We start from the raw sequence: 26,436 nt of genomic DNA on the forward strand, positions 1-26,436 counted from the left end.
TGTACGGTCTGTGAGATGGCATAGAGTCAGACACAGCTGCATTAAGTCTATAGATCAGTTGACTTTTGACATCATTTTGTCTTATGACCCATGATCACAATTCTCTCTCTTGTTTCTGTTCTTTTTAATTTCTCTCAACACTATAGTATAGTTCTTAGTGTAAAATTTTAAGTTCTTTTTTTTTTTTGCTAATAGTTATTCCAAATATTTTGTGTCTTTGAATGCTATTAAATACTGTTATTTCAGTTTTTTAAAATTGTAATGATATTTAATAAGATAAATTCAATGAACATAATTAAATGTCTATAAATATAAGGTTTTCTTCATGGCACAACCCCACATCACATTCATTTCAGTTCAGTTCAGTTCATTTGCTCAGTTGTGCTCAACTCTTTGCAATCCCATGGACTGCAGCACGCCAGGCTTCCTTGTTCACCAACTCCCGGAGCTTACTCAAACTCATCTCCATTGAGTCAGTGATGCCATCCAACCATCTCATCCTCTGTCATCCCCTTCTCCTCCTGCCTTCAATCTTTCCAGCATCAGGGTCTTTTCAAATGAGTCAGCTCTTCGCATCAGGTGGCCAAAATATTGAAGTTTCAGCTTCAACATCAGTCCTTCCAATGAACACCCAGGACTGATTTCCTTTAGGATGGACTGGTTGGGTCTCCTTGCAGTTCAAGGGACTCTCAAGAGTCTTCTCCAAAACCACAGTTCAAAAGCATCAATTCTTTGGTGCTCAGCTTTCTTTATGGTCCAACTCTCACATCCATTCATGACTACTGGAAAAACCAAAGCTTTGACGAGATGGACCTTTGTTGGCAAAAAATGTCTCTGCTTTTTATATGCTGTCTAGGTTGGTCATAACTTTTTTTCCAAGGAGCAAACGTCTTTTAATTTCATGGCTGCAGTCACTATCTGCAATGATTTTGGAGCCCCCAGAATTAGTCTGTCACTGTTTCCATATCTATTTGCCATGAAGTGATGAGACCAGATGCCACGATCTTAGTTTTCTGAATGTTGAGCTTTAAGCTAACATTTTTACTCCCTCTCTCACTTTCATCAGGAGACTCTTTAGTTCTTATTTGCTTTCTGCCATAAGTCTGGTGTCAGAAGTAGATATAAAGCAGAAGTAGTTTTCTTTCTGGAACTCTCTGCATATCTGAGGTTATTGATATTTCTCCTGGCAGTCTTGATTCCAGCTTGTGCTTCATCCAGCCCAGCATTTCTCATGATGTATACTCTGCATGTAAGTTAGTCTGCTTTCCCTATTTGGAACCAGTCTGTTCCATGTCCAGTTCTAACTGTTGCTTCTTGACCTGCATACAGATTTATCAGGAGACAGGTTAGGTGGTCTGGTATTCCCATCTCTTGAAGAATTTAACACAGTTTGTTGTGATCCACATTCAAAGGCTTGGCATACTCACTAAAGCAGAAGTAGATGTTTTTCTGGAGCTCTCACTTTTTTGATGATCCATATTCATTTACAGTAATTTAACTGTTCTCATTTGGCAGTAATGTCATACAAGTAAATTTGCTGGTGACTAGGAAAATTACAAAGTGAACCCAAGGCCACTTAATCAAGAGTTATAGCAACAAAGAAACCCTGGGAATGAAGGTCAAGGTAGTAGTTTGCAACTGGCCAGATATGGTATTTGCCCGGTTTTCATTTAGGAATTTGCTAAAACAAATAAAAGGACTTCCCTTGTGGCTCAGAGGTTAAAGTGTCTGCCCACAATGCAGGAGACCTGGGTTCAATCCCTGGGTCAGGAAGATCCCCTGGAGAAGGAAATGGCAACCCACTCCAGTACTCTTGTCTGGAGAATCCCATGGAGAGAGGAGCCTGGTAGGCTGCAGTCCGTGGGGTTGCAAAAAGTCAGACAGGACTAAGCGACTTCACTTTCACTTTTCACTCACTCTAGTATTCTTGCTTGGAGAATTTCATGAACACAAGAGCCTGGCGAGTTACAGTCCATGGGGTCACAGAGTCAGACACAACTGAATGACTAACAGCAAATAAAGTAAGTTATCTCCTCTCAGTTATTAGAAAACAAGAAAATGACAGGCATTACCTATTGCCGTTCTTTAACCATGAAATTAAAATATTTCCTGAGTGTTTGGTTAAAAGAAAAAAGCCTTTAAAAAGAATATTAATTATTCTTATATGTTCATAATAGAAACTCCCTGTCCGGGTTTAAAACACTGGTAGTACTAGTAGTAGTCGTCGTCGTGGTGCGTCCTAGCTTAAGAAACACATTTGGACAATACGGCTTTTGACATATTGAAATTCTATGGGGAAAACTAAGACATCTTTTAATTTTGTTTTAATATCAAACTAACAGAAACTTAAAAATTCAGTAAGAGCATGGGTTGGTCTGATTCAAGAAGTGTTTCCAAAACTAATTCGCCTAGCTTCCTTTCAGGAGAAATTGTTCATCACCACAGATCTTTTCTAACTTAACTTTTGGAGAAGAAAATAGAAAATCAAAGCCATGGTGCAGTAGCTCTGTCAAATATTTCCCCTTGTATTTTACTCTTAAACTAGCAATTATTGGTTACTAATTTTTTCTTTTTATTATATAACTAGTAATTGTTTTTATTGAAATTTTTTCCATTGTGTATTATAACAATCGTTTGTTTACTTTTGTCCAGTTTTTAGTATGATTTCTAATAAGCACCATGTTTCTATGTGGAAGCTTTAAAAATTATTTTAAAATGTTATGTTCATGCATGCACATTTATGCATCATTTCAAAATATCTGTTGGGTGGAAGTAGTTTGCTAGAGGCCAATTAGTAGAGTATTATATTGGCTTCAAAATTTCTTTATTTTTTAAAATGTAGTTTTCAATATTTACATTTCTCTACATAATTTGGATTTCATGAGCCCTGAATATGGGGTTTTATCACCTCATATAATTGTATACAGGGTAGTTTTAAGACCTTAGCTTTATAGTTAAAAACCTTTGAACATTTCTAAATTTTAATTTGCCAAAATTTTAAATGTTATGTATTTGTTTTACATTACTTTCTAATATGTATCAAAATGCTGGCAGTGCACATCTGACTATCTTTCACAGTCGGTAGCCCTGCAGTTCAACAGAGAATCTCCTGAGCAGGATCTACCAGTGAGAAACCATAATGATAGTCTCAGTTCATTTTATTATCTTTCTTTGGTAATACCTGAGGCTTATTTAGAATCGTGGGGAAATGTTTCCAGTGGTTCATATGTTGAATAAAGTCTCACGTATGTCAAAGCATGCTTTGGGAAGAAAAGCTACCTACTTCAAAATCTTGTGGTCACTTATTACACTGCGGGACTCAAGTTGAAAAACATACATATGTTATTTTTCTTGATATTTCTGAAAAATGTATGTCTAATGTTTAAAGCACATATTCATATTTTATCTTGGTTTGATGAAATGTGAACTAAGAATTTAAAATGTATTGCTTCATGTAGTGAACTTGTAATAAGTTTTTTAGCTAAAATACTGATGAGTTGGTTATTCCAAGTCCTTGAAGGAATGGAGTATTTCAGTGTATCGAAATCTTTGATGTATTTTCTTTTAGTAAGTGTTGGATGTTAAAGGTCTTTCTCAGATTAGTTTGCTTGTCTTTTTGGGATAATGAGCAAATCTGAACCTTTTGATGGATAAAATTCTTAAAATTTCTAATCAGAGTTATTGATATAAATTATTTTTTAGCCATACATGTTACATGGTATTTGGTTGGACTTTAACAGAACAAAGGGGAAAAAAAAATAAGATTATTTTAATTGATACAGAAAAAGCATTTGACAGAATTCAGCACCCTTTCATGATAAATCACTCAACAGACTAGGAATAAAAAAACTACCTTTTAAAGTGTTTTAAAGAAAAATTCACAGCTAACTTCATACTCAGTGGTAAAAGACTGAAAGCTTTCCCTCTAAGATCAGGAACAAAACGAGGATGCCTGCTTTCCCCACTTCTGTTCAAGGTAGTAATGGAAGTTTTAACCATAACAATTAGGCATGAAAAAGAAATAAAAGATATCCAAATTGGAAAAGAAGCAAAATTATCTTTGTTTGTAGACAACATGATTTTATATTTAGAAAACCTAAAGATTCCACAAAAAATCTTTTAGAACTAATAAGCAAATTCAACAAAGTTGCAGGATAGAAAATTAACACATAAAAATTAGTTGTGTTTCCATATAGTAACAATCACCAGTCCTAAAAAGAAATTATGAAGGCAGTCTATATATGGTAGTGTCAAAATGAATAAAATACTTAGTAATAGACTTATCCAAGGAAACAAAATATTTGTACCTTGAGAACTAAAATGTTGCTAAAAGAAATTAAGACACAAATAAATGGAAAGATATCCCATGTTCATTGATTGGAAGACTTATTGAGATACCAGTATTCCCAAAGTTATCTATATATTCAGTGCAGTTCGTATCAAAATCCCAGGAATGTGTTTTGAAAAAAAAAAGTCTGTGCACACACACACATATTTATTTGACTGCATTGGGTCTTAGTTATGTCATGTGGGATCTTCCATTGCGACACATGGACTCTTTTTTGTGGTTTGCAGTTTAGTTGCTTCTCAGTATGTGGCATCTTAATTCCCTGGCCAGGGATGAACTCATGTCCCCTTCACTGCACAGCGGATTCTTAACCACTGGACCACCAGAGAAGTCCTTGGCCAAAACAGTCTTGAAGAAGAAGAACAAAGTTTAGAAGTCTCACACTTTCTGATTTCAAAACTTACTGCAGAGCTGCAGTAATCAAAGTGTGTGGTACCAACATTGCTGTGTTTACAGTGGATATCCAACAAGGTCCTGTGCATAGCCCAGGGAGCTCTGCTCAGTGCTGTATGGCAGCCTGGATGGGAGGGGGGTGTGGGGGAGAGTGGATACATGTGTGGCTGAGTCCCTTTGCTGTCGGCCTGAGACTGTCACCACATTGTTAATCAGCTATATTCCAATGTAAAATAACAAGTTTTCTTTTTTAAAAAGTCACTAGGTCTAGCCCGTATTCAATAAGAGTAGTTAATGAGAGTGTGTATACTGTGGGTAGGGATGACTGGAAACTGTCTGAAGCTGCCTACCATAGAGTCTGAGAGGCTTTTAAATAATGTTTTGATCCTGTTATTGTCCTTTTTAGTTAAAGTGTAAGAAAGAAAATGTAAGAAGTAAAAACAAAACAAAAACAAAAAGTGCTGTTTTTTGTGAACTATAACATACTATATAAAAAGGCAAGCTCCTGAATGCTCTCATTGGTAGAAGTTGAAAGTTGTTAAGAGAGTAGATCTATCACCAGAAAAAGATATGTAATTTTTTTATGGGGATTGAGGTGCTAACTAACCTTACTGTGGTATCAGTTTGCAGTGTATACTTGAGTCAAATCATCACATTGTACACCTTGATCTTAGTTATATCAGTATCTCAATAAATGTGGAATTTTTTAAATAAAAAGAAATAAATAACAAAAAGATGGGTAAATACCTAAATATTTCTCTTGTTTTCTACCTCAGTAGTGAGTAATATTAAAGCCACTTAATGATTGGACGGTAAGTTACTCTCAGTTCAGTTCACTTGCTCAGTCGTGTCTGATTCTTTGTGACCCCATGGACTGCAGCATGCCAGGCTTCCCTGTCCATCACCAACTCCTGGAGCTTACTCAAACTCACGTCCATCGAGTCGGTAATACCATCCAACCGTCTCATCCTCTGTCATCCCCTTCTCCTCCCGTAAGTTACTCTAGGAAAAGGGATAGCCTGTGTCTACTTATTCCCTAGGTAAATAGGTAAATAGTTGTTTTCCAAAATATCTCGTTAATTACATCATGTAATGTGTTTAAATTTCTGACATGTATATAGTGTCATATCTGGAATCAAAAATGTCTTGGATTGAATAGCAGAATCGATATGTCAGAAGTTGAAATCACTAGAAACTAGTCAATTTGTTAAATAGAGATTAAAAAGAAGGGAACAAAAGCTTGGGGTCTTGTTGGATGTTACCAGACATCTAACATATATGTCCAGCTAACATATTTTTTTAGGGCAGGAAAAATAATTGGAAGACATACTTGTTGAAAACTCCCCAAACTTGATGTATGACTTAAGTTTGTAAATGAAAGAAACTCCTTGAACCCCAAACAGGATAAAACTGAATGAAAATCATTCATAAACATATAGCAGTTAAACTAGAAAACAATAAAGAAAAAGTTTAGAAAGTACTTGGAAAAAAACATACATTGCATACAAGGGAACAGCAATTTGAACAACTCCATATATCTCATCAAAAACATGGGAGCTGGAAGTCAGTGAGACATTTTTAAAGAAATTCTAATATTTTGGATATATACGGTTAAATAAAATATATTGTTAAATTTTAAAAATGTGTGGTACCAGCTTAAAGACAGACATATATAAAAATGTGTGTATATTTATTTATATATATACACACACATATAGAGAGTGCCTTAAAAGAAAAACTTCACGTATGTGGCCACATTATTTTCAACAAGGGTGCAAGACCATTCAGTGGGGGTAGAATTTCCCCAGATAGTGTTTGGAAACTGAAAACCCACATGGAAGAGAGTGAATTTAGACCCCTTACTGAATACCATATATAGAATAAGTTAAAAAATGAGTCAAAGACCTCAATAGGATAGATTTGTTGGAGGATTCTTGGATATGCCATCAAAAGGTGAGCAAAAAAAGGAAAAAATTGATAATTTAGACTATATCAAAATGTAAAACTTTGTGCATCAGATGACACCATCAGCCACATGAGAGGGCAACCCACTGGAGAAAATATTTTTAATCATATCTGATGTAGACTTTGCAGAATATATAAAGAACTCATATAACCTAATAACTTGTAAAATACAGACTCTAAAATGACCATAGAGGGTTTGACATATCTTGACTTACTTATCTATGTATCTGTAAACTGTGTTTGTGCATCTTTGTAATTATCTGATAATTTCTAGAAGAAGAACCAATAAAAATTACACAAAAAATTATAGCTGAATAGTCAATATAAAAATATAAGTTATTGAATACTAAAAAAATTTCTAAATCATGAGAGTAATGGCAGTCAGAACAAAAAAAGCACAGGGAATAAGGAAACTGATTAATAAAGTGATAGAGCTGAATCTAACTGCATCAGTAATTATATTAAATGTAACTGATCTAATGTCACTAACTAAAAGAGAGCATCATATTGGATGAAAATGTCAAGAAGCAACTATTGTGTTCTCTAGGAAAAATCCACTTTTAATGTAAAGATAAAGAATATAAAGATGGAAAAATATATACCATGCAAAAACCAACCAAAACATAAAAGAACAATTCCCACTCCTAACCCTAGCACTTCCCATTTCTCCTGCAGTGCTTTAACTTTCTCCATAGTAGTCATTATCCTCACATTGTTTTTTTGTCCCCTGACCCCATTAGAGCTAAGCTCAGATGGGTAAGGGGCTTCCCTGCTGACTGAGAGGTAAAGAATCCGCCTGCCATGCAGGAGATGCAGGGTCGATCCCTGGATCAGGGAGATCCCCTGGAAGAGGAAATGGCTCCCCACTCCAGTACTCTTGCCTGCAAAGTCCCATGGACAGAGGAGCCTGGGGCCTACAGTCCATGGGGTCGCACAGAGATGGACACGACTGAGCACGCATGAACAATCCAGCGGGTGAAGACTTTGTATTGTTCATGGTTTTATCCCCAAGGCCTGGGGTAGTTCCTGGCATGTAGTGTCCTCTTGGCGTATATTTGTTGAATGAATTTGACTCTAGGGTTTCTTTTCTCCTTCATGTAGTAACATCTTTTTGAAGAGCATTCTGTAGACTAAAGTTGGGGAAGCCTTGGGATAGGGTATCATAACACAGGATATCTGACTTAGGTAATTATTGAATGACTGAAAGAAGGGACCCTAGAGAACATGAATCCCTCTCTGCTCATTTTATAGATGAGAAAATTGTAAAAATCACATAAAAATAGTTTAGCTGTACCACTTTATGAACCTTCTTTAATCCTCAGAAGGTTTCACAAAACAAAAAATTTCACAGGTAAAGAAATAGAAAATGAAGATTAGCTTATATCAGAGTTTTCTAAAGCTGTCATGTAGAAAATCTTCTGAGAGATTATTATTAACTGAGACTATTATTGTTTAAAATGTCACATAGTATTTGTAAAATGTTTTTGTAAATTTATAAAACTAGACGCCTTATATCTTTTTAAGATAGTTTCTTAGATATGGTATATAACAAAGATCTTTCTAAAAAATTAGAAGTTAACACAGGAGAGTGAATTAAATCTTGTTTTTTCTCTTGGAAAATATGGTGGTGCAGCTAACTTTTGTGAGGAAAGGAAGAGGACCTCGTGAAGGGAGCTGTGAAGAAAAACGTTGGAGAAGTAGGGGAATCTAAAAAAAAAAAAACAGGGGAGAGGGAATGACTGTATTACATGTTTAATGTAAGAACTTGTTAAATAAAGAAGAGTACAAATATTTGAAAATGTTTATAATGCCATTAGCCATAGAAATCTATTATAAATATTGTATGTCTTAAATTACTGTGTTTCTTCCCTAATATGTCTATGTATTTGTGTATTTATATTGATTCACAAGAGATTGTTCTTTGCTGCAGATAGTTGGGGTAAGTAAGATGATTTAAAAAGAGTTAAGCTTGTTAATTCTATAGCTTACTTGTTTCTGTAGTTTATCTTCTAAATATTATATGTATGTAGAATTTATGTTTTGTTTTCAAATGACTAATTTTTTAAAAGTTTGAGCTCTCATATTGTACTTTTATTCCTCAGATGATTGCAAAAGGGAAAAATGCTTCTGAACTGTTTCCTGCTGTTGTGAAGAATGTGGCCAGTAAAAATATTGAGGTACTGTTTTGATTCATAATTTTCATGATTCCTTTTGGTGTGATAGAATCATATACTTTTCAGTTACTTTGAAATACAACTTAAGATACTTAAGTGTCACTAGATTTTTGATACAAATAAAATATCCATAATCTTAATAGGTGGAATTAAATTCAAAGTAGACATAACTTAGCTTGGAATTTTGCTGGAGAATGTGAAAAGTAAAATTGAGATTACTTCACCTTGGTTAAGGATGGTAACTCTAAGTATTCTTAGAAGCCAGTTTTGTTGAAGTTTTGCTCTTGGGACTTGATTTTAAAATACTGTATGTCCAGTGAAACAGGCCTACCTTTCTACACTATCGGGGCAGAGACTGAATCCAGGTGTTAGGACTCCAAATCTAGTGCTTCTCCTGGAGCATCTTAGTTCTGAAGACCCTTTCTCAGTGTAGCAGGAGGTGAGCAGAAGGCAGGATGTAGTGGGAGCCTTCAATTATTGGTCTCTCTGTATAACTGTACCTGGAATTTGAAGTTGAGAGATTCACAGAACTTTGAGGCCAAGGTAATTAATATTAGGTCAGATGGACTAATATGAGATGGACTAATTAATGACTTCTGATAGAGTGTGAAGAAAAATAGAAATGAGCCCATGTAGAAACTGTTGAGAAAGATGAGTAGGATTGAAAAGTTCAATGAAGAGAATTAGAGATTGATCTGAGCAAATGGTGTGGTTTTTTGTTGTTTTTTAAAAAAATTCATTAATTTATTTATTGTTGGCTTTACTTGTTCTTTGCTGCTGTGTGTGGGCTTTCTCTGGTTGCGTTAGATGGGCTGCTCTCTAGTTGAGGTGTGTGGACTTCTCGTTGCAGTGGCTTTTCTTGGTGCAGAGCGCGGGCTGTAGGGCGCACGGCTTCAGTGTTACAGATGCGGTGCACAGGTTTAGTTGCCCTGCGGCATGTGGAGCCTTCCCAGACCAGAGATTGAACCGTGTCCCCTGCACTGGCAGGTCCACCAGGGGAGCGCCATCTCTGCTTTGTAATTGGAGTGTTTATTTTGTTAACACTTGATGTATTTACTGACGTTGCTGAATTTGAGTGTACTATTATACCATTTCTTTTTTTTTTTTGGTTTCCTTTGTTTTTTTGTTCCTCTCTTCTTCTTTTCCTCTATTTTAATGGAAGAAATCACACTTAAATTTTTGTTTTTATTTTTAACCTGTACTTTGTATTTTTTTTCCTTAGTGTTGCTTGTATCCACTCAACTTTTCACAGTCCAGTTATGTTTAATGTTGCACTTCTTCACATAAAGTATAGAAATCTTGCAGCTGTATATATTCATATCTGTATTGTCTTTTATGTTTTAGTTATTAACTTACCAGATTTATATAAGTTAAAAACATCATAAGGCAGTGCAGTTTTTCCTTTAAATACTTATGTGATATAAAGGAATTAAAAGAAAAAACAGAAAAAAGTATTTATCATTTATTTATCATATCCAGTGTTCTCTTTGAGTTTTAAGGATTCAGATTTCTGTCATTATCAAGATCATCCTACCTGAAGAGTTTCTGTTAGCTTTTTCTGTAATGGAGGTCTGCTAGCACTGAATTCTTTTACTTTTATCTGAAAATGTTTGCATTTTGCCTCCATTACTAAAGAATTGTTTCACTGGTTGTAGACTTCTGGGTTAATAGTTTCTTTTTGTTTCAACACTTAAAGATGCTTTGAAGATTCTTTTGCCGTCCATATTTCTTATGTAAAGTTTCTGATGACTGGATCATTGATCTTCCTATATAATTTGTAATTTTTCACTTGATGCTTTCATGTTTTACTCTTTATCTTTGGCTTTGAGTAATCTGACTATACTGTACCTTGGTGTGATCTTATTCGTGTTCATTTGGTTTGGTGTGTGTTGAACATATTAGTCCTGTAAGTTCCTATCTTTGATCAAAAGTGGAAATTTTGGGGTGATTATTTCTTCAGGTAATACTTGCCCTTTTCTTTTTTCTCTTTCTGGTATTGAAATTGAGTATATGTTATGCTGTTTAATTTTTATCTGCGAATGTATGAAACTTTGTTGGTTTTTTTAGATTTTTTACTTATTCTTTATATTATATAATTCTTACTCATCTATTTCTGAGTTTGCTTACTCATTCTTCTGTTCACTCCATTTAATTAAGTACATCCCTTTTTACTTTAGAAATTAAGATATTAAAAGTATTAAAACTATTTTTTCATTTTAGAATTTCAGTTTATCCCTTTATATCCTTTGTTTCCTTGCTGAGATTTCCTATATCCTATATTAATGGAGAGCACATTTTCTTTTTCTTAAGAATAAGTGTAATACCAGCTCTAAAATCCTTGTCTGCTAGTTCCAGTATCCTTGTTTCTTCAGGCTTGTATTTGTTGATTTCCTTTTCTTGTGTGCATATGTTCCGTTTTTTTTTACTTTTTCATTTGTTGGGTAATTTGGTTGGTTTCTTTTTACATAATGAATATTAAATTATGTAGATTCTGCATCCTTTTATATTCTGTAGGTGATGTTTTTGTTTTAGATGGCAGTTATTTTGCCTAAATTCAGATTGCAAATTCTGTTGCACAGGCAGCAACTTAATCTCATATTTTTTGTCTTTTTGCTGAGCTACTTTGAGTCTGTTCTGAGCTTGCATGGTTCAGAAGTTAGTCAGAGATGTGGACAGAGACTGCTTGAAGAGCCCATCTTCAGGCTGTCCTTTATGGGATTCCCATTTCCTTCAGTGGCCATGGGTTGCTGTGTTCCCTTTTGGGTTCTGTCAGAGAGCCTGGTTGGCCATCAGTGCCTCTAACTGCACTTCATTCGCTGTTCACACAGCCTCAGCAGAAGGCCATGGGAGTGGGGAAGTTAGTTCATGCAGCTCTTTTTCTTGCCATCTTTGCACCTGCTGTCTATACCAGAAGAATCTGTTTCTGCTTCATTGCCAGGGACTTTAGTGCTTTTTGTATTATGTCTAGGTTTTTTAAGTGTATGTGGGAGATTGTGCTACTGGGGTTTTATTCCAAAATTACCACAAGTCCACATATCTATTAAAGAGATTTAAAAATGAGCTCCCCTTCCCACCACCCCCCAAAGTCTTTTATTTGTCCTTTAGTGTTTACCATTCATGTCCCTTTTGATTCCTTCATGTAAGTCCGTGAATGACTGAAGTTTTTTCCTTGAATGACTAGAGGAATTTCTTTAATGTTTCTTGTTTTGCTGGTGATGAATTTTCTCAGCTTTTGTTTAAAAAAGTCTTTCTCTTTCTTTGTATACAATTTGAAAACATTTTTGCTGAGTAAAATGTATATTCCTATGTTCTTTACTGTCTTTTTCTTTTAGTATTTAAAACATATTTCATTGTTTTCTGACCTACATGGCTTCTTATGACAAGTGTCTTGTCATTCTTATCTCTCTCTGCGTAACCTATCATTTCTTTCCTCTGTTGATTTTGAGACTTTTTCTTTATCACTGGTTTTCAGTTTTATTGTATACCTTGACATATTTTTCTTCATGCTTATTATGCTTGGGTTTTGTTGAGCTTTTTACTTATGTGGGTTTATGATTTTCTTAAAATTTATAAACATTTCAGACGTTAGTTTTTCATAAATATGTCTTTTCTGTTCGTTCCTTCTGGTGTTTCAAGCAGACATGCAGTACACTAACTGATATTGTTGCTCAGGTCACTTTTTCAGTCTCTTCTCCCTGTACTGCACTTGAGAAACGCTCAGGTTAACCCGTCTTTCCTTTCGTAGTGTCTAGCTAGTGTGACGCCCCTGTCGTATAGTTATCTTGCCAGCTACTGTATTTTTTCATTTCTACATGTTTAATGAGATCATTTTTATATCCTCCAATTTTCTCTTCAGCATATTCATATTTTTGTCTACCTTGTTGGACATATGGAGCATATCTATAATAGTTGCAACATCCTTCTGCTAGTTCTATCATTTCTGTCATTTTAAGTCTTTCTCCGGAGACTGATTTTTCTCACTGTTATGATTCATACTGTCCTGATTTTTGTTTAAATTGTGTTGAGTTTTCTTGTGATGCACAGTTATGTTTATGTGGATCATTTGATTCTTTCAAAGCATACTTGTTTTGGATATTTTATACTGTTTTATTTTAAGTGCTTAGAAACTCTGAGAAACAGTCAGTAGCTGTATCAGATCTCCAAGCTAGTCCACTAAATACGAATTTCTTACCACCTTATCCTTTCTTTTTTTTTCTTCTTTTTTTTGTATTTTTAAATTTTTGATTGGAGGATACTTGTCAGAGCATACTTTGAATGTTTACTAGGAGATACAGAAACACCTGTAGTCTAGACTAATGTAACCCTACTACTGAAGCGGTACCTTAGGATTCTGCTCACTCATACGTGTATTTATGAGATATTTTCTCTCTGGTTGGTGAGAACATGAGCTTTTCCTTGGTTTTTGTGATCTTTGGTGTCTGTTCTGCCTGCTTCTTCCCTGTGTTTCTCTGGTCTGGCTTCAGGTAGTTTCGTCTTATGTGCAAGACCATGCTAGCCCACAGTTTGATGATGTTCCTCTCCAGAGTGCATTCTTTCTCTCTCTCTGAAGTTCCCTCCTCTTTGGTGTCCTGCTTTGCAAACTCAGGCACCCTTGGCCTGTGTGAACTTTGATCACTGTCTCATCAGCACAGTGAGTCTTCCGGATTTTGTTTGAGTTGCTCCATTAATTTTTTTCCTCTTTCTCAGTGTTCACAGTAATGTACTGCCTGGTGTCCAACATATGAAAACTTTTGTTTCATTTTTTTCCCCCTGATTTTCTGTGTGGGTAAGGTAGGGAGGTAAATAAGATCTCTCAGTTATTATTTCTAAGTTATAGCTTTATATCATAATCTGGAAATATTTTTAAAACACTATAATATAAGGAAAGTTAATTACTTCTAGTTTAGAAAACGAGGCATTTTCTAATGAAAAGATTGCATTTGGTACAAGAAAAATAGAGTGCATAAAATACTCATGACCTGAGAATGATGATTAGAATTTTTTGTTTAAGTGAAACAGACAGATGAGCCAGGTCACATTTCATTTGTGTTATACAAACACAATGTTGATATGATGTAGACTCTTAGTTATTATTTGAACTCTATGCAATAGATTGGCATTATTGTATCTCTCATGTAAGAAATACTAATAGTTTAAATAATTTGCATTTGCATGTTCAAAATCTGGAAAAGCATGGTGAAGTATATGTTATACAATTTCTAGAGTATACATTTCAGTATATAAAGTGTTTTCCTGCCATCTTAAATTTTTTAATAGAATAATTTATATTATAGAATTTTAAAGATTCTATGAAAATTTAAAATCTACTTTTTTTGAAGTAATTTCATTTTATATTAAGTACAATACATATTTCAGATGAATTTTGTGTGCAAATGAATAGACATCATAAAATGAACTTGACTAATGAGTAAATTAAAATCAAAACACTTGTATACTTGTATACAACTTAAGAACTAGGATAAATTAATATTGGACTTAAGTTGTTAACTGTTCTTTCTCAGATTCTAATTAATGGGATAAATCTAGACTGAGCATGTAATCTTACAGTATTTGCAAAGTTTACTTATGATTAGCTTAGTAGATACTTATTAAGTACTATTTATGAGCTTGTTATGATGTATAATTCTGAATTGGTAATTCAGTTAAACTGTCTTTGTGGTATGACAATGCCATCTGAGCTGTCCGAGCTCCTAATTTGATATGTACATTAGTTTTATGATCTCTGATATAAGAAAGTTCAAGTAGCTGGGGGAAAAAAATCAAGATTTCACTTAGAAAATTAGTGAGCCGTGGGTAAAGCTTGTTTTAGTGCCTTACTTATAACAAGTCATTTTATCCTCACAAATAATCCTGTGAAGTTGGTTCTTTCATTTTCCGTATTTTTATTATGAGGACAAAGTAGCAGTGAGGTTAGGTTATGTGAGCAAGGTCACATACTCGTGTGTGGCAGTCAGAATCCGAAGCCAGGTAGCTTGGCTTCAGAAACCGTTTTAGGTCATTCCCCCTTTAAAGCCATCCTTCCTGTTTGAATCCTTCCTCCTTTTTCTTCAGTTTCTTTGACCTTTTCTCATCATCTGGTGTTTTCTCATCATCTCTCCTTTGGGAGGTATATGACATTGGTATAAACTTGTTTTAACTTTATTGTATTGAAGGAGAGTTGATTTACACTGTTGTATCAGTTTCTACTACACAGCAAAATGATTCAGTTATACATATGCATTCTATATTTCATACTCTTCTCCATTGTGGTTTTTCACAGGATGCTGAATGCAGTTCTCTATGCTCTACAGCAGGACCCTGTTATTTATCCATTCTGTATGACAGGTTGTGTCTCTGATCCTTTCCCCAGCCCCCTCGCCCCCTTGGCAACCACAGGTCCGTTCTCTGTGTCTGTGAGTCTCTGTTCCATGGATAAGTTCATTTGTGTCACACTTTAGATTCCACATGTAAGTGATACTGTATGATATTTGTCTTTTTCTGACGTACTTAGTGTGATGATTGCCAGGTCCATCCATGTTGCTGTAAGTTACCATTGTTCCGTTGCTAAGTTGTGTCCTACTCTCTGCAAGTCCATGAACTATAGCAAGTCAGGCCTCCCTGTCCTTCACCATCTGCTGGAGTTCACTCAGAGTTCATGTCCATTGAATCAGTAAATGGTATTATCTCATTCTTAAGTATTATCTCATACTTAAGGAGTAGTATTCCATTGTGGAAGCAGTGACAGATTTTATTTTCTTGGGCTCCAGAATTACTGTGGATGGTGAATGCAGGGACAAAATCAAAAGACGCTTGCTCCTTGGAAGAAAAAGCTATGATAAACCTAGACAGCATATTAAAAAGCAGAGACATCACTTTGCTGACAAAGGTCCATGTAGTCATAGCTATTGTTTATCCAGTAGTTATGTATGAATGTGGGAGTTTGACCATAAGGAAGGTGGGGTGCCAAAGAATTGTTGTTTTTGAACTGTGGTGCTGGAGAAGACTCTTGAGAGTCCCTTGGACAGGAAGAAGATCAAACCAGTCAATCGTAAAGTAAATCAACCCTGAATATTCATTGGAAGGACTGATGCTGAAGCTGAAGCTCCAAAACTTTGGCCACCTGATGCACAGAGCTGACTCATTGGAAAAGACCCTGATGCTGGGAAAGACTGAAGTCAAAAGAAGAGGGCGGCAGAGGATGAGATGGTTAGATAGCATCAGTGGCTCAATGGACATGAATCTGAGCACACTCTGGAGACAGTGAAGGACAGGGAAGCCTGGAGTGCTGCAGTCCATGGGGTCACAAAGAGTCGGACACGACTGAGCGACTGAACTGAACTGAACTGAATATCCCATTGTATAATATTCCATTGTACCACATCTTGTTTGTTCATTCGTTTGTTGATGGACATTTAGGTTGTTACATGTTTTGGCTACTGGGAATAGTGCTACTGAAAACATAGGGATGCGTGTATCTTTTCAAATTACAGTTTTGTCTGGATATAGGCCCAGGAGTGTGATTTCTGGGTAATAGGGCAACTGTTTTTTTAGTGTTTTGAGGAACCTTTTTACTGTTTTCCATAGTGGTTGCACCAATTTACATTCCCACCAGCAATGTAAGAGGGTTCCCTTTCCTCCATACACTTTCCAGCACTTGTTATTTGTAGATTTTTTTTTTTTAAGTGATGGCTCTTCTGACCAACAAAGGTACGTCTAGTCAAGGCTATGGTTTTTCCATTGGTCATGTATGGATGTGAGAGTTGGACTATAAGGAAAGCTGAGCGCTGAAAAATTGATGCTTTTGAACTGTGGTGCTGGAGAAGAGTCTTGAGAGTCTCTTGGACTGCAAGGAGATCCAACCAATCCATCCTAAAGGAGATCAGTCCTGGGTGTTCATTGGAAGGACAGATGCTGAAGCTGAAACTCCAGTACTTTGGCCACCTCATGCGAAGAGCTGACTCATTGGAAAAGACGCTGATGCTGGGAGGGATTGGGGACAGGAGGAGAAGGGGAGGACAGAGGATGAGATGGCTGGATGGCATCACTGACTCGATGGACATGAGTTTGAGTAAACTCTGGGAGTTGGTGATGGACAGGGAGGCCTGGCGTGCTGCGATTCATGGGGTCGCAAAGAGTCGGACACGACTGAGCGAGTGAACTGAACTGATTCTGACCAGAGTGAGGTGATACCTCATTGTAGTTTTGATTTTCATTTCTCTAATATTTAGCGATGTTGAACACTCTTTCGTGTGCCTGTTGACCATCTTTATGTCTTCTTTGGAGACATGTCTGTTTAGGTCTTCTGCCTATTTGGGTATATAAATTTTTATGTTTTAGATATGGCTAGAAATGACCAAGTCCTTAGATATTGGTAATAAGTTATGCTGTAACTAGTTCCTTCTGGACTTCCAGTATTCTTGTTTTAAATAGAGAATTCTGTACTGTTGTTTATTCAAAGCTATTTGTAATGTTCAATTATCAATAGTAGAACTTTTCTATTCATTTTTATCCTTTACAATCAGATTCTGACATGCTGTCTAATATTTGTAACAGAAATGTCCCTGTAAATATAATTACAGTAGTCTCCCTCTCCCCCATGGTTTCACTTTCCATGATTTCAGTTAACTGCAGTCCAAACATATTAAATGGAAAATTCTAGAAATAGTTCATAAGTTTTAAATTGCTCACTATAACACATAGTGTGATGAAATTTTGTACCATTCTCTCTGGGATCCCCAACCATTGATGACGTCTGCTCCTGACATCTAACCATCAACATTTTGTGCTGGGTGATCCTCTTTCTGATGTAACATCAGAAGGTCAGTAGCAGCCTAACCCTGTATCACAATGACAGCTTCATTCACCTGACTTCATCTTACACATACATATTTCATCATCTCCCATCACCACAGAAAGGAGAAGGGTAGGTTCAGGCCAGTAAGTGAGAGGGATCAGATTCACACAACTTTTATTATAGTGTATTGTTACGGCTGTTCCCTTTATTATTAGTTATTGTTAGCCTCATACTGTGCCTAATTTATAAATTAAGCTTTATTATAAGTATGTGTATGTAGGAAAAAACATAGTATATATGGAATTTAGTACTGTCTGTAGTTTCAGGCATCTACTGGGGGTCTTGGAACATATCCCCCACAGGTAGAGGGGGACTACTGTATTGATCTGTTTGTTCTAGGTTTGTTTTGCTCTTAAAATATTGTTAGTTTTTGGAAACAGGCTTAATCCTCTAATGTTGTGGAAAAACTGACCTAAGCTGCTTAAAATTTATGTTCAGAAAATGGATGTTTCATTGCTATCAAGTACAAAATTTCATTTTTACAAGTACATGCTGCCTTAGACACACAGTTGAGCTGTACGTCATCTGCCATTCGATGTCAAATGATGCCAAAAGTGACCTAGTAAGCAATCAGTGGTTATAGTACAAAAATAATCAAAGGTGTAGTCAATAACTCATGAAGTTTGATGCACTGGTATTGATAAGCTAATTAAACAGATCTGCCTGTGTTCTCCCAGCCTACTGGGGCTCTGCTGTGATTAGCTTTACAGCAAGGAGTGTTCTAACATTGAATGAAAGTAACTGATCAGAGAATGGTGTAGTCACGAAGCGTTAAGTCCTCCCATTTCTGGTCACAGAATGGTTTCAGGGAAAGTAGGCTCTGTCTGCACACCTGCAGCCAGTCACTGCATAGGCCTCTTGTGGTCAATATTGATTGATTCTTAGAACAGAACTTGAACAAATTTAGTGTTTTGCAACCTTCTGTGATTTAATATTGTTATGCTTTTTGCTATAACAGTCATAAAAATCCTTCTCCAATGGTGAGTAATTACAGCAACGCCTGCTAGCTCAGCTGTGGTTTGAACGTTTTGGTGTTGCCAGTATATGTACTAGATATATTTTGGAGTTCATAATTCAGCTTTAAGAGCTGGCTTACAGTTAGGAAAATAAAGATGATGCTGAGAAATAAATCCCAAGAAGATGAGGAGGTGGGTGTGGACCCAACCCATTCTGGTTTCCACACGTCCCTGAGAACTGTAGACTGAGACCTGAATGTAATTGGTGAAGAGAAAGAGTATTTTAAATGATTAATTTTCTTCAAAAAACCCACAAGTTAAAGACTTTGGAGGCAATCTTCTTAATACCTGTTGTTTTCTAACAAGTGTGTTGATGTCCTTTTAAACATCTGTTTCATGAATTATAACTGTTGGTGCTAAGTTAGATATAGCAATCTACCCCGCCGCCCCCGTCTCTCATTGGGCTGTGATGTTTCATTCAGCTGATTATTATTGGGCTCTTACTGTGTGCCAGGCTATGTGAATATACAGATGAGTAAGGAATGGTGCCTTTACTAAATAACCTCACGTTCATTCCAAGGTGGATTCAAAAAATATCTTATTTAAAATCTTGTGTTGATTTGATATGTTTAAATAGGTGCAGATCAGTCAACCAGCAAATGTTGGCTCCTTTTTGGTACTGTTGTAATCTTAGGAACTTTAAGATCTGGTTGGGGAGAAAATGATAAGTGCTTCTTAAACTGGGATTTAAGAATTTAAAGATTTTTATATCCATTTAAATATAATCTAAAGCATTGGGTATATTTGGATCATTTGGTTACCATCTTATATACTAGTATCACTTAATTTTGGAACCCATTTTTTTGTATTCTTATGTGAGATCACTTGATTCAATGATCATTTGAAGCTTTCATGGACTTGAAGGGGCCTGAGGGTTGGTATCATCTATGGATGAGTGGGCACTTGGGTGAGATATGCTTTTGATTGATTGACACGCCAGGGTGGGTTTTTTTGGAGTGAATTTGTTCCTGATTGGCTAGCGTTCAGAAGCGAGGGACTGTCACAGTTTGGTTGACTTGCAAAATCTTGTTGATTTAGCTGAGTTTTTGTCTGTTGAACTCATTTAAAATAGTTTTGGTGGCTACGCGTTGCCAATGTTATAGAAAAAACCATCTTAGAGGAGTGTGGGAACTTAAAAATACTGTTTCTGATTGTTTATAATGAAAACTTCAAATACTTTTAAAATCAGAGAAAGTACTATTATTGGAAGTTGGAGGTTGTCTGGAAAGATGAGATTCACCCCTGAAATGAAAATGTCTTTATTATTTTACTAGTATAAACTTAATTTTCATTGTAAAAAAATTAAATAACATAGAAAGATGTAATGACTGAAGGTCACTGGTTAATACCATTACCCAACCATAGTCACTGTTAACATTTGCTGTATATTTTTTTTAACTTTTATGCTTAACTGATTTGAGTCTTGACTCTTCATTTAATAGATTTCCATATTGCTCAAGTTATTCAACCTCTCTCTGCTTCAGTTTCTTCACCTGTAAAGTAGAAATGATAATATCTATTCATTGAGTTGTGAATATAAAATTAATTAATCTAAATAAAACATTTAGAACTGTTCCTGACACATAGTTAAGTATATAACTATTTGCTATTATTACCATGTTATGTCCAGTCTAAGACATGTGTTTTCTATTTTAAAGTTTATGCAGTCAGGACTTATCTTTACAATTGAGGATGACTTAAAATTGGCAGAGGTTTTTGTACCTTTCTTGTGGTCCATGAAATTATGGTGCATCTTACAAATTGATGGTGCACCCTAAGACTGATAAAATGCGGCATATGTGTGTTTATTTTCTATTAATACGGAAGTGAGATCATAAAATGCATGCTGTTTTGCATCCTCAAAAATTTTTATAAGAACATATTTTCAATGTCAAATATCGATTCACTTAATTATATATAATGGCCACATAATACAATGTTATATGGATATATTGTAATTTGTTTTACTGTTCCCCTCCTAGTGGGAATTTTATTGTTTAATGTTTGATTTTTATGGAACATTTTGATTAGTAGAACTTGAGAGAAAAAAGAATGATAAACTAAGTGGAGATTGAGACAGAAAATCAAGTTATATTTGAGGATTGTTTCTGGTTGACTAGAAAGGGAAGATTATGGGCTGTATTGAGTAGGTTGTACATACGCTATGGGCTGTATTATATATTAGGTTTAGTTTTTAAGATTTTGTGGGTCTATTCAACAATAAAGAGTAACTGGAAATATTTTTTGTTAATTTCACCTATAACCCTGTCAATATACTACAGACAAATTGATATTATCTTGAAATGGTGTGTTTAGCATTTTTATTAGTAATGATAAAGTTGTAGAAAGTATGTTCGTTAAGTTTTCACTCTTGTTCCTGAAATTGTGAAGAACAGCAAAATAGGTTGGATTATAGATTATAGAACTAAAATTATCTGAGGAGGGTGCCATGATGTATTGAATTTAAGTTGAAAATTTCTGTAGGCATGTGTAAGGTACTGTCCTTTTAAAAGACCTCACTAGGACAATTATTCAAGTGTGGATTGATTTAGTCAGTAGTACATTTGGAAAAAGTATATGGTTTTAATCAAGAATTAGTTGTCTCAGTAGAACCACCTCATCTGGAACAAACTCTTAGCTAGTTTGTCTTGCTTAGACTTCATTTGTAGCTTGGAGTGCCATGCTGAACAGAATATAGACAAATTGGGGTGAATTCAGAAGGAAACACGCAGGATGGTGAAGGAACTCAGGACACTGCTGTCTGTGTCAAGAGCAGCTGAAGCCTAAGGGAAGAAGGCTATGGCTGTGCTGCGCTTGGTTGCTCAGTCATGTCCTGCTGTGAACCCATGGACTGTACGGCCCGCCAGGCTCCCCCGTCCCTGGAATTCTCCAGGCAAGAACGCTGGAGCGGGCTGCCATTTCCTTCTCCAGTGCATGAAAGTGAAAAGTGAAAGTGAAGTTGCTCAGTCGTGTCCGACCCTTAGCGACCCCATGGACTGCAGCCCACCAGGCTCCTCTGTCCATGGGATTTTCCAGGCAAGAATACTGGAGTGGGGTGCCATGCCCTCCTCCAGGGGATCTTCCCAACCCAGGGATCAAACTCAGGTCTCCCGCGTTGCAGGTGGGTTCTTTACCATCTGAGCCACCAGGGAAGCCCTGGCAGTTGTCCCTGAAGAAATCCACGTTGGTTCCTATGATGTAAAATATGGCCCAATGTAGCACTGTTGTCCTTTTCAGCATCGATTCCAGCTGTTTCTAGCTACTTCCCCTTCTTTCCCATGCTCTTTGAACATTCCGTAGATCTTTAGATATGTACTATGGAAATATATCAGAAAATTAATCAGGCAGTGGTATCTGAAGATATTTGAAAAGGGAGAGACAAGCTGAAAGCAGTGTCGTAAGGAAGCAGTTGATGAATTTCAACTCAGATTTCAATTTTCGGTTAATTTTTCGTCTCATCATAATTTTGTTATAAATTTAGTGATTTAATTCCCTTTGAAAACAGTTTTCAGAACACACTTCCATCCGTCTGGAATTTTTATTACATTAAATTGATGCTGTTGTCACACATTCTTTTGGAGCTGAAAATATCATGTAAGGTCTGTTGGAATCTGAATCTTATCATAGAATCAGAGTTGCATTTCAGCACCTTTTGACAGATGAGGAAATGTAAATTTCCATACCGTGTAGTTGGTTAGTGGACAGAACCCAAGTTCCATATATTATTTGTATGCCTCATTTTGAAAATACTTTTGCAGTTTAGTTAATGGTTTAATACTCTTGTATGAGTTTTGCTCAGGAACTTTTTTTCCCTTCAAGAGGAAGGACACCTTGATAGGATGTTGCTGTTACAGATTAGATTAGTAAAATCCTTACTTCACAAACTTTTTCTGTTTCTATTAATTATCTTATATTATCTTTATTTTATAGTGTAGGCTATGAGCAGGTTCCGTTACTTAGTTCAGGAAAGTTGAGAATGGATTTTTGTATAGACAGTATTGAATGCTTAGTTTTCACTCTGGCTAGGATTAAATGGTTTTTTCTTTTGCACAGATCAAGAAGTTAGTGTATGTTTACCTGGTGCGATACGCTGAAGAGCAGCAGGATCTGGCCCTCTTGTCCATCAGCACTTTCCAGCGAGCTCTGAAGGTAAACGACAGAGTGAGCAGGCAGATAGCCGCAGCATTTCTGCACAGCTGACGGTGTGTCGTTTAAAGAAGTGGAGCAATAATTCTCTCCATGGTGCAGCCATGTTTGAAAGAGTTAAAAGGCCTCTCACTGTGCCTATTCAGTACCCTTGGAAAATAATTTATATAATCAACTGGGCTTTGCCTTGTAGGTTCCTTTAAGTTCAATGTAATCATTATTGTGCATCAAAGAACTCTTCATCATTACACTAACTTGTTGAAAGTATACAAAGAGGGGGCATGAATTTTTTTTAAAGATAAAATTAACGACCTGCAGCATTTTATTATTATGAAACTCTTAAAAACCCCCCATGTTTGGTAATATATGATCAAGTAGAATTATAAACATTACTTTGCTTGTTAAAACATTATTCAGAGAAAGAAATATTTTGTTTCTCTTTTTCCTTAGCCATTTCCATATACTGGTTATTTATTTTAAATTAAGTACCTTTTTTTGGGGGGGGGGCTATCATTGTGTTATATCCTATAAGCACCTGTTAACTGTGTCATAATGATGTGTTTGAAATATTGCAAACTTGAAATTTTGATGAATATTTTTGTACTGTTTTTAGGACCCAAATCAACTAATTCGTGCAAGTGCTTTGAGAGTTCTGTCAAGTATTAGAGTGCCAATTATTGTACCTATTATGATGCTTGCCATTAAGGAGGCGTCTGCTGATTTATCACCATACGTTAGGAAGAATGCAGCCCATGCAATACAAAAACTGTACAGGTTGGTACTTTATAAACAACACCAAAGATCCCTAATATTGCATGGAATGTTAAAACCCATGGAGGCATATTTTATTCACTCATATAGTAGTCTGACCTTAAACTAAGTAAGTAAACTCAGTGACCATATTTCTTTCCCCTTGTCCACAAACATTCTTTATGCATCTTCTGTCTTATTTTGGTTATTTTGAGAGCCTTTGCAGGGTTTATACTTGTGAGCCTGTTAGGGACAGTGATATTTTATGGATTTTATAACTTAAAAATAATCAGATATTGAATTATCATTTATACAGTCTCATTACACATACATGTATGTTATTAGAAAATTAAGATTGTTTTCCTCTTATTTATTGTAGGGTAGAGTCTAAAGCTTGTTATCTTCTCAGCTCACTTTGTTACCCCTTCATCCATCTTTGGTCCTGCTATTTCTTTCCTTGCTTTCTTCTTTTCCAGAGCTGTTTTATTAAATACTGTTTAAATACTGATTTTTAAATATAGCACCATACTATATTTATGTGATATATTTATTGTATATGGTATACTTATATATATTGATAGATATATATGCACATATATATGGTACCTTGATCTCTGTATAAAATATATTGCTTAAAGAATTATTATCTTTCATAATTTGGTATTATTTTCAGTTACCATTTATTTCACAAGCTTTTATCAAAATCATTTTGTGTTTTTGGTGTGGTGCTATATGCATAAGATGTATGAAAACATTAGAGGATGTAGTATCACATTTTGAGGGAAAAAAATCAAACATATGCCAAATAATTAAAGCAATCTATAATTGAGTAAGGTATTGCTATATAATGAATATGTATATACAAAGGCACAATGACAGTGCCTTTGACAGGGTAGAGCTCAGAGACTGTCATATAGGGTTTCTTAAAGTAAAATAGAAATGGGGTTAGTTGGGAAAGATTAGAGAAGGGAGAGTGGAGCTGGAATTTGAAAGAATTTAAAGGTTTGAGTGTTCTGATAATTATGTGCTTAGTCACTTCAGTAGTGAGACTCTTTGTGACCCTATGGACTGTAGCCCACCAGGCTCCTCTGTCCATAGGATTCTCCTGGCTAGAATACTGGAGTGGGTTGCCATGCCCTCCTCCAAGGTAATTATAAATCAGATAATTATAATGATCAATAATAAACTTATATAATGTTTATGAAAAGTGAAACTCTTTCCTAATTGTCAAAGTCACCTCATGCTTCGTAGTTTTTATCCTTTCTGTTTATTAACTTACAAAATAAGATCAAAGCTCACTATGACAGTTTAAAGGCCCATCGCTGGGCTCCATGTTACCTCTCTGTCTTGAATTTACAGTCTCGTAGCTCAGTACTGCCTCTTAGTCCTCTCCATAAAATGTTTCTTATCATTAATCATCTCTTGTTCCTTTTTTAGTCTCTACATAGAATATTTCCTACTTTTTCAGCTCTAAAGTCAAGTTTTAAGATTCATCTGAGATGTCACATCCCAAAAGAAACCCTCCGCAACCTTCCTGCCTCCATCAGTATTCTTTATCCCCATAATCCCTTATCCATATCACCATTGTGACTTATGATTATGTTTGGGATTATTTGTACTAGATTGTCTTACTTCTCTTTGTAGACCCATTTAGTTTCTCAGTAAATGAACAATTGAGTTCTGTGCTAGGAAGAAATTATCAATATTTCGGTGTGTAAAGCTGGTATTAAGATGCATGTGTCATTTCTATACATATGTGAGCCTTTGTTTATATTTTTTGGTTTTAGATGGTGGGTTTTATTATGCATGTCTCCCATCAGTAAACTAGAATGATACAAAATTCTTATTTGGAAATTTCCATGTATTTCTTTTTGACAGTTAGGTATCCATGGTCAAAAATGATTCCTATTTTGTTATTTTCCCCTAGTTAAAAAAAAGATTTTGTGGTTTAACTAATTACTTTCTTAAGGTTTTCAACTTCATTAAGAAGTGGTTTTGTTCTTTAACTATTTTCTTAATGGTTTTGATATCTGGGTTTAATTAATATGAGCAACTTTAGATAGAATAGGGAAAATCAACTTATTCCACTTTAAATTTGTTTTCTGTTTATTTCTATCTATAGTCTTTTTCTCCCCCCAACTTAAGAAATTTTTCATATTCTTGAAATGATTAGTCTCATTTAAAGTTAGAAATAAAGGAAAAAAATTAATGTAAATTTTTTTCTTTTTATATTTTAGCCTTGATCCAGAGCAGAAAGAAATGTTAATTGAAATAATTGAAAAACTTCTGAAGGATAAAAGCACAGTAAGTAATATCTTTTCATGTCCAATAAAATTGTGCTTTATTTACATAATATTATTTTACTATCATATATATGATATAATAATTATTATAGAATAAAAAGGCGCTTGCTCCTTGGAAGGAAAGCTATGGCAAACCTAGATAATGTATTAAAAAGTAGAATCACTTTGCCAACAAAAGTTTGTGTTGTCAAAGCTATGTTTTTTTTCCAGTAGTCCTTATAGATGTGAGAGTTGGACCATAAAAAAGGCTGAGTGCCAGAGAATTGATGCTTTGAAACTGTGGGGCTGGAGAACTCTTGAGAGTCCTCTGGACTGCACGGAGATCAAACCAATCAATACTAAAGAAAATCAATGTTGAATATTCATTGGAAGAACTAATGCTAAAGCTGAAGCTCTGATACTTTGACCACCTGATGCAAAGAGCCAACTCATTGGAAAAGACCCTGATGCTGGGAAAGATTGAGAGCTAAAGGAGAAGAGGGCGGCA

General features: G+C 35.5%; 1 protein-coding gene across 1 annotated transcript in view; it reads left to right on the forward strand.

Annotated features, from left to right (window-relative positions):
• Positions 1–26,436, forward strand: part of AP3B1 (adaptor related protein complex 3 subunit beta 1) — a 227,970-nt gene that overhangs the window by 31,095 nt on the left and 170,439 nt on the right. Inside the window, exons 3-6 of the mRNA XM_061158118.1 lie at positions 8,809–8,883; positions 22,804–22,899; positions 23,510–23,670; positions 25,884–25,950. Of these exons, the coding sequence (XP_061014101.1) occupies positions 8,809–8,883; positions 22,804–22,899; positions 23,510–23,670; positions 25,884–25,950 (399 nt within the window). The remainder of the gene's footprint in view (positions 1–8,808; positions 8,884–22,803; positions 22,900–23,509; positions 23,671–25,883; positions 25,951–26,436) is intronic.

The sequence above is a fragment of the Dama dama genome, chromosome 12 (genome assembly GCF_033118175.1).
Source record: "Dama dama isolate Ldn47 chromosome 12, ASM3311817v1, whole genome shotgun sequence".
NCBI classification, from domain to species: domain Eukaryota; kingdom Metazoa; phylum Chordata; class Mammalia; order Artiodactyla; family Cervidae; genus Dama; species Dama dama.